At 40.9% G+C, this 12,258-nt stretch overlaps 1 protein-coding gene across 1 annotated transcript in view; it reads left to right on the forward strand.

Annotated features, from left to right (window-relative positions):
- ubr3 (ubiquitin protein ligase E3 component n-recognin 3) overlaps nucleotides 1-11,576 on the forward strand; it is a 32,912-nt gene extending 21,336 nt beyond the window's left edge. Inside the window, exons 31-39 of the mRNA XM_084022350.1 lie at nucleotides 2,622-2,727; nucleotides 4,354-4,454; nucleotides 5,411-5,535; nucleotides 7,274-7,381; nucleotides 7,613-7,738; nucleotides 7,862-8,041; nucleotides 8,916-9,125; nucleotides 9,233-9,372; nucleotides 9,658-11,576. Of these exons, the coding sequence (XP_083878476.1) occupies nucleotides 2,622-2,727; nucleotides 4,354-4,454; nucleotides 5,411-5,535; nucleotides 7,274-7,381; nucleotides 7,613-7,738; nucleotides 7,862-8,041; nucleotides 8,916-9,125; nucleotides 9,233-9,372; nucleotides 9,658-9,775 (1,214 nt within the window). The 3' untranslated portion in view covers nucleotides 9,776-11,576. The remainder of the gene's footprint in view (nucleotides 1-2,621; nucleotides 2,728-4,353; nucleotides 4,455-5,410; nucleotides 5,536-7,273; nucleotides 7,382-7,612; nucleotides 7,739-7,861; nucleotides 8,042-8,915; nucleotides 9,126-9,232; nucleotides 9,373-9,657) is intronic.
- The last annotated feature ends 682 nt before the right edge of the window (nucleotides 11,577-12,258 follow it).

Here is a 12,258-nt window from a genome sequence, read left to right on the forward strand (position 1 = left end):
TTTCTTCCGTGTAAGAGCTGAACCATTAAAAGCAAAAGAAAGAAACAAAGGGTCGATTAGCAATGGCAGCCAAGGATAGATGCTCCCAGGTGAGTGGTTGGGAGCAGTCAGGGTAAATGAAGCAGACAAATGGGTCAAGTATCGTTTCAGTTGATTGTGTCACAGTTGATGAGGATGTGTGCGTCGGGAGAATGAAAACTGTGATCTTAGTTCCTCAAAGACAAAGCTGAATATCAACCACTGCCAATGTTTATTTTAATATTGAATATTAATACATAGAAGCCTGAAGCCTGGGATATTGCAATAGAAATAGTATGTGAAGGCGACAAAGCATCGGAGTTAAATTCATTGCGAAGGCTTCATCCTATTTTCTTTTTAATTATTTTGCGAAAAGTTGGGGCTGCTGCATCGAAAGAGCCCGTCATCCTCGAGTGGCTGAAAAGAGATTTCACACTGGAGGTTTGCCATTTTTGAGCTACATTAACCACGTAGCCATGCTGATGGCCAAATGTACTCAGTTGCAGTACATTAGTGTTTGTTCTTCTCAGGGAAATGGATCTGAATGGAAACAGCCGACGTGTGCTAACCGAGAGCTCATGGGGTTCCAAAGCCCGTTTCCCAGTAGGAACTCCTTCAGCTCAACTGATGAGGATAAGATGGACCACTGGGGCAAGCTGCCTGCAATTCCCTCGAAATGGGCTGAATCCACTGGAGAGTCAGCCTCCAAATAGCATGTCCTTGGTTTATTTAACTGCAAACATTTGAATTAATCTGGGGGACTACGTGGCTGCTACTGTGTCGGGAGTTAAAAGGCATGTTGATCTCGGTTACCCCCTATTTTATCCGTAGCTGATATCATTTTACATGTAGACCACTATATGATCATATACCCTGAGAGAAGACATGCAATTGTGAACAAGTGAACGTGCATCAAAATGCAGTTTTATCATTGTATTCATGGAAAAAGTTTATTGTGATGTTCATAAAACATGATCAGGAGGATCGGCCTTTCTCATCGAAGACATTTTGATTTATCAGTTAGAAAGCACAGGTTTGAATAATTATATGAATTACTGTTGAATTCATAGGACTTTCCTCTCCGGCATAGATGACACCTCTAATTAATGCAAATGCATCCTCTTTTGTTTTGCTTTCTTTCCTTTGTATCCCAGTGTCTTTCAGTCGTGCAGGAAACAATACCGGTAACACTCTTTGTTTGCTTTATAGCAACTTTGTCAGAGCAGATTTATCATCACCTTTTAGACATTTTTTTTCACATGCCACAACACTGGTCTCTTAGAAGAAGCTCCTCTGAAGCCCCTTTCACACTAGACAAAAAAACACTTACTATCATCTTCCTTTTTTTGTGGGTGGGACAAGTTACAATCTGCAGTTCTGCAGTTTATAATGGATCAAATCAATTGGGATTAGGAAAATAATCTTAATTAATGTACAATTATACAATTAATGCTTTGTTATATTATGCTCTCCTCAAAGCCACCAACGTCCAGTCAGATGACAGTAATTTTACCTTAAAATACACATTGAAATTTGCCAGCCAAATTATATCTCATCAAAACTGCCTTGGTTAGTCTTCCCACAGTTCTAACAATCAAAATAAACCCTTAATTCACAGAGTTGGGTTTGAAAATAAGCAGCCAGAAATGTGAGAGGTGAATGGTAACGAGGGGAGAGAGGAAACGAGCTGTATTAGTATCAGTCTGATGCAACAAAGGACTGACACTTGGCTTTCGTTATGCTGTGTATCTGTTAACCTGTGGAGGGCAGTGTTGCTCCAAGTATCGACAGTTCAGGCAAGTCAAATCTGAGAGCTGATTTTTTTTTTTAAAGCATTTTACTGCATTACAGCATCTTAATTCCCTGTAAAACAAAATCACATCAGTGTTACTTATTGAAAAAAGTTTAGGTTGTACAAAAAGTTGTGTAGTTAACCTGAAGATGAAACTGATCAGTTGAATGCCGCTGGTTTCCAACACGGTTCATATGTGATTTTAATCTATTGCTGTAATGCTCTTTTAGTTTCTGGCTTGGAGTGAGTCCATTATTATAATGCATTGTTTAGTGTATTTCTAGATGAAAGACGGGGAAATTTCTCCACTTTGGATTGGTTTCATTTGATTACTTAAAATCTCAAATGACTCCCTGCCTTTTCCGATGTTATATTACATATATGTAATTGCAGAGTTTGCTGTAATTGCATATATTTCGGTACCAGAACAGGCTCACTCTGTGCAAAGACAACTGAGGAGGCTGTGAATTGTGCTGCTATTAAAAGCTAGTGTGTACACTAGTTTGTGTGTTTGTGTGTGTGCGTGTGCGCCCTCATGTTCCATTAGTTCCACAATGAACAGGTGTGTCCTGACTAGTTTGCTCAGGGCTATCGAGCACTACCATGCATCCATCTGGGCTGGCCTGGTTTTATCTGAGCCGAACCATTAGCCTGCAGTCAGTTCAAGTCAACTGCTTTCATCATTTGATCTACACGGGTCGCTGGTGGTGCGTGACAATGGACACTGAGATAAACAGACACTTGCTGGTTTTGTTCCTGTCGGACCTTGTCGGGAACATGACATTTGTTTTTTTCCCCCCTGTTCTTTCAGATCAGCTGTTCCATGTGCTGGCCATGCACATGCGTCTGTACAGCATTGATTCAGCCTACAACCCCTGGACTAAGCTGACGCAGGTTATACAAAGCAGAGAGCCAGAGTGAGTGGCTTTCCTTCTAAAGTACTCCTGCTAACAGTGAATCTATAAAGCCGTTAATACATTTGTCATACTCCCCGGTCTCTACTTTGCCCTCACACTTTTTCCTTCCTCACATAAACATGCAATCAAAGGGACACTTTCCCCCCCTCTCTAAACGCTACCATTTCGTCCTGCCCCCCGACAGCTTTTCCTTCACACAAAGAGAAGCTAAAACCAGAAAAGGGATCTTGCGTGGTTTCCATAGATACCAATAATTGCTGCATCTGGCAAATTACTGGGCACTCCACAGAGAGCAAAAAGACTGTCAAATCCACTGTACTGAGAGCAACTGCACCACACCGACACCATACCAGCACGGCATCTCAGCTCACAGCTGTCCACCTAGCTTCAACAGAAACCTGTATTTATATTTTTTTAAATATAAATTACATGCACACTTTCTTTTTCTGCCTTGAATCACGACTGTTTGTCAGAACGTGTTGTTTCATGCACAAATGTGTTTAGTTGTCACGACTGATGGTGTGAAAAAAGGGAGTAAAATAAAACTACTTACAGCACTTAACAATATAAGATGAGCTTGAACAACCTTTCCTCCCTGTTAGTGTTGGAAGACAGCTTCTACACTTGTTACTATTAAAGTGCTCACAGTCATGCCGTTATTCTCAGAGGAGCCATTTGGTGTTTAAAAATACTTTGTAAGGGTTTCAGGAGGGAGCGCTGTCATTGACACGCTCAGGCAGTCAACCTGATCTAGTTTAATAAGACAAAGAGGGATGTTTTTACATAGATCCAATCATTGTTCTTGCCTTATTTCTGTGGATAAATCAAAGAGGACTGTATGACGGTTTTGCGGTGTACAAATATAGTTTGTATGCAGTGGTCTTAGCAGGGTTGAAAGCTCTGTCCTCTTACGGCTTTCCTTTGCCGCACAGTGGAATTAAGCGGTGAGTGCTCCGGTAATGGAAGAATTATTCTTTAGTGCAGTTCCTCTCATTCAAAGCCCCCCGAGGCATTTCAAGAGTAGAGGAGAAATTGGAACCTTACTAAATTGTCAACAGAACAAGAAGCCATTTAAATGGAGATGGCACACAATGTAAATATGTAACCTGGGCTATATTTAGGAAGTTGCTCAGCGAATGCAAGGAATGGGCCTTTTTTTTTTCATGCCCTGTGTTTGTTAAGCAAATTTGAAGCGATATACACAGACCTTTGCTGTCATGCCTTTTTAAAAGTCCCTTTCAGACATGCAATACGTCGCTGCCTTCATTACGCTGTTTAAGTAATGGCTTTTTAGCATTCAGACATGAATGTTTCTCTGGGCTTCATTCACACAATAGGATACTGATGGAGAGAGACAACACTCGCATGATGTTTGAGAGAGAGATGGAGTCGAACAAAATGTTAAATTAGCATCACATTAACGTAATGAGGTGCCTGTCTGAAAGGTAGCACCACCGATATTTACCATTTAGAATGGGTGTGTCATTTCTATTAAAGAGAGTCCCTGCATTTCACTGTTTGCATGAACCTGTTGGTTTTAGTTGATGAATAAATGCTTGTATTTCCTGTTTTTTCCTCATCACACCAGCCCCCTCTGATTGAAAGCTCTGTGCTTGTGTTTTGCAGTGGCTTTGATGACGAGAGACCTGAGGTCCCCATGATGTTTCGAGACGTCCCATCCCTCCTGATTATCTTTGTGCTAACAATGCCACAGCCTCTGCGAAAAGGTATTGTTCCTGTGTCTGCATCATGCCACTGCAAGGGGGTAGGGAGTGTTTCAGTGGCTCCTCCACAAGGACAGCCCCATTATCAGTAATCAGTGCTGAGTGCTGGAAAGAAGTATTTCACATCTCTTATCTCACATCTCTTATTTGGCCATGAGGATCAAAGAGACACAACCCTGGCGATGGGAGGGCTGCACCTCCTTCTCATGACCTTCATCTGTGGCTGCATCTCCTCCATGTTAGCTCTTCACTAGAAAGGGCGGAGGTCCGCCTAAAGTCCCAGAGTCCCAACCCGCTACGGTCTTGTTTAATGGGGGAAGTGTCGCGGGCGGTTGACCTCCGGCAGGGACAATTAGGATGGTGGAAGTGACTCTATTTGAAACAGCATTATAGTCACAATTATGACTTAAATAATTCATTGTCAAATTTTTCCTCAAGGTCATCTTTGTTTCATGCTATTTTATTTTTTTAGAGCGAAATGGAAAGGTTGGTGCATGATCCGTCCCTGATGGGTACTTTGCACTTGATTGCTATAAAGGGAGGGCCTACTATTTTAATTCAACCTTTTAATTGCGTTTGCAGTGACCAGGACAGTTGAGCTGTCAGCAGCCCTTCACTGTAGAAGAAAACAAATAGCACTCTTTGTTGTTCCTTTCAACCAGAATTAGATTTCCTTCGGGCTACATTTTCCACCTGAAACGCTCTGCTAATTATCCTGCACGCTGTTCAGAGAGGCTCTTTATGCAGAACTGTGAAATACAACGGCCCTCTGAATAAGCTGCCAGCCCATTTTTTTTTATGCCTCAAGATCTTTTCACATCCACTTATTGAGGACACCCTGACGTAATGTCATTCTTTAATTCATGTATGCATTCTTAATTTATCTGTAAATTGTGCTTCTCCACTTCTGTTCATCGGTTTGGTGTGTATAACCGGTGTCACCTTCTCTCTCTTTGTAGAGCACTTCACGTGTGTGGTGAAGATGCTGTACAACCTGCAGTTCGCCCAGGCTCTGGCTGCAATCTCAACCAAGTTCAGCCCAGAAGAAAGACAGGCCTGGAGCACATCTGGAGCACTCAAGAAGGTAGAAGTGAGGTCACGTTGAACAAGCTTAATTCACAGATTTACTTCCTTTATTTCCCAGTCTCATGCATACAGTACTTTTCCCTTTTCATTAGTTTATTTCACAAATTTGAATGTGTTCTCTATTATTGGGCTTGTTTCTGATTTGTGGATTTCCTTTGCTTCTTGTCTGGATTGCCTTTGTGGTCCTCTGAATACAAACCAATAATATAAATAAGATAATGGCACAGAACAACAGTAAATACCTTTAAGAACGGCTGAAATAGTCGTGTAAGGAGAACCTTAAGCATCTATTTCCCGTATTGTAGTTTCAACTCAACTGGGTAACGTTTTCAAAGGGTGTTAAAAGTATACTTGTAATCCCTGCTTGTTGAACCAGTTGTGTCCTCTGATTGTTCCTAGAAGCAGTCCATAACGACGGTAAATAATTGCATATGACTTAGAATTGAGATGAATTGAGGCCCTTTCCGTTTCATTAACATGATTTCCACAGTTGGTCTTCATTATCTTGAAGTGAGATTGCTGGAGAGTGTTGCATTAATTGACTATCTGTCTTCAGTCTATTAAATCTGCATTTGTGAGTGGTTGGCTTGAATGTTAAAAGACAAATGGCTGAAACCCTGCTAAGGTGTTTCCACCCATAATGGAGGTCTGGATTTGTATCTTCCTACTACCCCGTCATGAACGGCAGTGCAGGCGTTCAACTTACGAGATGCTTTTAAGATGGATTTCAAACCCACAATGATGGTGGCATCCATGTTTGGTAGAAGACCACTGTAATTAAACAGAAGTTGTTAAAAAAAAAAAAAGATCAGTCTGAACAAAGATCCGAGCCTAGAGGGAGGAAATCCATGGACTTGAAATTCCTCCACTATAAATCTATGACAAAGGACAGCAGACGAGATAAGACTGCTGTTTTATATTCTACCACCTTCAGCTTGATAAATGCATGCAGCTTTTCCTCTATATAAAATACCAGCCGAACCACTTGAATCCTTATCAGAACACACATTCAGTAATGTCTCTACCACTTATCAGATATTATATTGTATGGAAAGAATTATCGTCCTCTGCTTATTCTGCATAAGTCATTATATTTTACAGTGCAGCTCATTTTATACCCGGGAGGAGGACTGGGCAGATGCACCAGTGAAGCGTTCTGATCCGCATTATATATTCTGATGTGTGACATTCATATACTACAAAAAGTGACAAAAGATTGATAATGCCATGGCCATTTTGTGTCTTTTCATGTTTTTGTCCTTGGTTATGGGTCATGTGATTGTCTTATCAATTTCAGAATCCGTGTAGACTATGATGTATGTTGTTTCTGCAAGAAACAGCAGGCATCCATCTGTGAAATCGTTTGAAGGGGTGATTCATTAAAGAGTAACGCTGCTGAAGACTCATATTTGTCATGGCTTAATCACTTCATGTTAATACCTAATTTTCCAGGCCAGAGTTTTTTTTTCATCCTCCTCCTCCTATCAATAGAGGAAAGGCCTTTGAGACATTGATAAGCATTGGGACTGCAACTGAAAAAAGGTTTTTTCTTATTATAGCCAGCTGAAAAATACTCTGGTTTAATGTTCTCCCCTGAATTCACACCGAACAGGGAATTAACGCATTGAAGCTGAAGTCTGTGGGACATCAGAGCAGATTGTAGGCCTGGTTAAAGTGTAAATCTTTTTTTAATGTTTGATTGCTTATTATCAACACTTTGATTTTTTCTGCCACAGAATGTTGCGAATGCCGAGACGTCCTTTGAAGCGCTGCTCAGTCACGTTATCGGCGAGCTCTCTAAGGACAAGAGTGTCTACAAGGTGAACGCAGAAGAAACATCAATGGTGAGGCACTAAAATGAAGCACTTCACAACGTAACTGCCTCGGAGCCGCTGCTCCCTCTCCCCTCACCCCTTTGCTCTGCTCTCTTTTTCATTTTCTTTGAGACAATGAATTGGCCATTCCCATGAGAAACATCGGCTTAATATCTCTGCTAATCTCCAGGGGAGATATACATCACGGTGTTATCGGCAAGCTAGTTATTGATCAAGAGTTGCTGTTATTTCCCTCTCCAGCTGATCTCCAGTGTGTGGTCGCCACAGTCCATCGAGTTCAGCCTTCAGGAGTTCTGCCTGCCCTTCCTGCGTCTCTCCTGCCTCCTGCAGCATCACCTCTACGGGGACAACCTAAGCGGCTGCCCGGTATGTTTTATCATAAACGCCATCCGACCTGCTGAAGCTACACTTTGAATCCTTTTGGAGGAGTAAGTGAAAGCAAAGGGAGTGACCTCACCAGCTGTTTTCGCCCTGTCCGCGTGTTCTCAGGAGGAGGAGGAGTTTGCGTCCTTGGCGGTGTGTTTGGGGCTCTTATCCTCGCCCCCTCAGCCTTCCAGCGTCGTGCAGAGTGCCTCGTGTCTGAAGTGGGCGGTCAGCGGCTTTGACTTGGTGACACAGTGGTGCGCGGAGGTCACCGGGCTCTCTCAGATGCAGGCCGAGCAATCACTGGTATGTGTTTGAATTTCAGATCACAGGATAGACACATAGATTATAGACAGAGCTGTACATCTAGAAGAGAACTCACTGAATTTGTTCTTTAAATATCTTGTATGGTCCCTGCTGCAATGGAATATCCAGCACACATGATTTTAACAGTATTATTGTTCATGATGAGGGTCGTTGTGTTACCGTATCAATACTTAGAGCCTTATTATGATTCATACAAAAGACAGCAATTATATACCAGTAAAATCACATTGTGTATTAAATGTTCTTTTAAGAAGCAGAAAAATAAATTGTGATGACTCTATGAAGATGACTTACAATCCAGTAAGACAATAATACTGTAGTCCTGCCTCTTTGACAAACTAAAGGTCATTCCCAGTCGATCTCTGTGCTGCAGCAGGTTTGAATTCAGAAAATATCAAACGTATTGTCGAGTGAGTTCAGCCCGAATCAGCTTAGGAGTTTCAAAGAAATAGTTTGAATACTCTTTCTGCAATTACATATTCCAACCATGTATCCTGAACTTGAAGTCCTGTAAATGATTCATATAACTCAAGTTATTGACACTTTGAAATTAGTTTCAACCTTGGTTGACAAGGTCTATAGTCTCTGAGGAGTGACTGGCATAACCAGCCATGTGTCTTATGCCCTCGTCAGTCATATCGCAGTAACCTTGAGTGTTGGTGGTGAAAACTGTGTCTTGCATGTCAATTTAGTTTGCTTCTTTACGAATTTACGTCTTATTTAATGAGAGTTTCGGGGAGAGCAAGGAAGAATTTGACGACAAATTGTATCAATGACTGTAGTGCACGATGGATGGATGGATGGCTTGATTTAACTATACTTTACGTGTTTCTGTATTTCTTCTCCTCTGAAGACCTTGCTTGTCCAAGAGCCTCTGTGGGCACCACCCCACCTTCTCCAGCTCCCCGACAACTACAATATCATCTTCCAGTACTATCACAGGAAGGCCTGCACTGCTTGCAAAAAGGTGCCAAAAGACCCTGCACTCTGCCTCGTCTGTGGCGCCTTCGTCTGTCTCAAAGGCGTGTGCTGCAAACAGCAGGGTATCTGTGAATGTGTTTTGGTAAGTTTCTCACCTTTATTTACAGCCAAACACAATACATGCAATACCTCATTGTAAGCTACATTTACATAGCTCTTTTCTTTTTTTGTTTTTTTTTGTTTTGACAGCACTCCCAACATTGTGGCGCAGCTACTGGCATCTTTCTACTGATAAATGCCTCAGTCATCATCATCATCCGTGGACATCGTTTCTGCCTGTGGGGTTCTGTTTACCTCGATGCCCACGGAGAGGAGGATCGCGATTTACGGTATGGCATCACAGTGTTATGTACTTTATACACATTAAGAATTATCACATTCCTATGCTGTGTCCCAGATCTATATACATACTTATTGTATAAATTATGTATATAAGCTTATTGTCATAGAATACAATGCAGGTTTATCGTTTTATCAAGTACAAACATACAGTATATTCAAAGCCTTCTGATAATTTGGATCTAGATTTTGATGCACATTTCTTTTACATACTTGTTACTGCAGAGAAAACAAACACAGCTCTCACTTGTTTTCCCCTCTGGCCTTTTTTCCAGCCGTGGCAAGCCTCTCTTCTTATGCGAAGAGAGGTATCGAGTGTTGGAGCAGCAGTGGGTTTCACACACCTTTGATCACATCAATAAGCGTTGGGGGCCTCACTATAATGGACTCTAAGATCTTCCAAAGTCCACTGAAAACAGCAGCCCGTGACAAAGAAGGGTGTTTTTTTCCATCTTATGTGTCTGCCTCGATCAAAAATATTTGGGAACTCTTAACGTAATAAAGCGCAAACATCCCAGTGAGGGTGTTGCTGCCACAGCCTTTATGTGAAGTTTGGTGTACAATCATGCCTAAAGATTAACACGTGTGTGTGTGTTTTAAGTGATTTATTGTGTGGTTTTCAACAGGGAAAAACGGAATTCGGTAAGATGAAAGTAAAAAAAAAAAGAAAAAAGAAAAGGCAACACTTTGGCCAGAAATTCCAAATTAAAGGGAACAGGATTTTGAAGCCTGTCATATTTGTTAGGGTTAAAAAAAATATCTATATATATCAAATGCTGAATGTCCCTGCAAAGTTTGATTAATTTATGCACCATTTCTGACGATGTTAATGCATATCCCTTTTATTTATCGAAATGTGCTGGCAAGAGTTTCAGGCTCCTGATGAGTGTAGCGATGTTATTGCAATGTGCACTCATTGTCTGCTGACAACGTGAGGGTAGGCAGGGCGAGTCCACCCATCAACACACGAGAGTTCTTTTTTGCAAAACAAGCAAAGGCTCTTTTTATGGGTCTAATTGCAATCCATCCTCAGGAATTTATTTAGTTTTTTGCTGTTTAAATTACATTTTAGATATTTAAATAAATGCTGCTGCTCATAGTTCAAGTAATTTTAACTTTTGTGAAGATTTTGTTTCTTTTTTTTTTCTAAGGTTGTGCTTTGAGTTTACAGAAGATGGCTGGGAAAGTTGACTCAAACTCACTTTAATGTTTATGGAGGTATGCGGTCAGCTCATTACACTCACTACAGAGCTCGGTGTTCTGCCCCATCACATAGCGCTCTTTGTTTCCGGTTGCTTCCCAAGAAGAAACTCAAACGCAGCTAAATTCACGACGGGTTGACGAGCGATCGATTCATCGCCATCGCTCCACAAAAACACAAAGTTAAAACGATTAAAGTAGCATACATCTATAAGGAAAATGCACAGAAGTGGTTATCTGAACACCACGACAGCAGAAATATTTGATTACTTCTGTCAAAGATATGAAATTCAAGAAAATGTAAGATGCTTTTGAGATGAAATGTCAATACTCTGTGCTGACAAAAAAAAGTTTTTCCCTTTTTATTCTTTCCATTGTTGAGTCCTAACTGCAGTACAGAGCGTTTATGTGACGACTATTCCTTCCTCATGCATCATCTAGTTGTGATTTATAGTTGCATTCCAACATAAGATTATCAGACTTGAGTATCCGTTATACACTGTGCATGACATCCTTTAAGCCACCATTATTTAAGTGTCTTAGCTACTTAATTATTTGATTATCATCATATTTTTTTTTTTTTCTGGAAGAGAGGAACTTTTATCCAGTCGTGCCTGCAAGATAAATTATTTTCCGAGTGATAAGCAGCACGCTGCTGATATCGGTGACATCGAGGAATCTTTTAAGGAACAAGTCAACACTTGGAAAAAGACTTCCTCTTGAATTCACGCATGCTGCTTTTCTGTTCAACGAGTTTCTCCTCTCCTCCTCTATTTTGCAGTATCCACTTTGTAAATGACCGCAACCAAATAGCCAACGAGTAATGGGTGTAAATTGTAACTGAAAGCTCTTGTGTGTTCTCCTGTATGAATGAAGAGAGAATACAGTACATTACTGTAGGTGCTGACTCAAACTTTCTGGGTTTGACCAGAAAGTGTGACTTGGACATTTAATGCAAAATGTAACATATGTGAATAAAATATAAACACGATGATTTGTGCATCTTGTTTAATTTCCCGTCGACACTTTTCGAGCGCTACAATAAATTATTCCACTCCTCCTATGTGATATCAGTTATGTCAAAGTATTCTCTCGGTGTTGTCAAATATCCTTCATCTCACTGTGCTGTCAGATATTGTGTCTATATAAACAGTGTTTTGTATCACATGAGCATTTAAGAATCTTTTCTCGCAGGTGTAATTTCCAAAGAATCTCACCGGCATAGTATTTTCAGTATTTTCATGCGGCTGTGATCATCTCCGCTGCACAAAGCTCAAATATGACTTCCTGTAACGACCTTTCTGGTTTCAATCCACTGATGTGACTTACAGAGAGGAGATGAGGCTGGTAGGATTCAGACATCCACCTCCGAACTGTGTCCACCAGGGGTCTCAGTTCACTGGAGCTCATCACATTACATTACAACCTCCACACATCCTGTGACCTTTTTATTTATTTTTTTAATGAGAAATGTGACTTTATACAAGAATACAGTTAATGTTTGTAAAATGTTGGTGAGATCAATTGAAAACTCTTATGTAAAACTAGGTAATGTATGATGAATATGCTCTTTGTCCAACTAGTCCATTTCAGATTACAAGAAAGAATAGTTATTGCCACGTGACTGGGCGTTTTGTGGATAACCGGAGGCCCCTCCAGCTTCTCTTTTTCTGCCA

The sequence above is a fragment of the Eutrigla gurnardus genome (genome assembly GCF_963514095.1).
Source record: "Eutrigla gurnardus genome assembly, chromosome: 12".
NCBI classification, from domain to species: domain Eukaryota; kingdom Metazoa; phylum Chordata; class Actinopteri; order Perciformes; family Triglidae; genus Eutrigla; species Eutrigla gurnardus.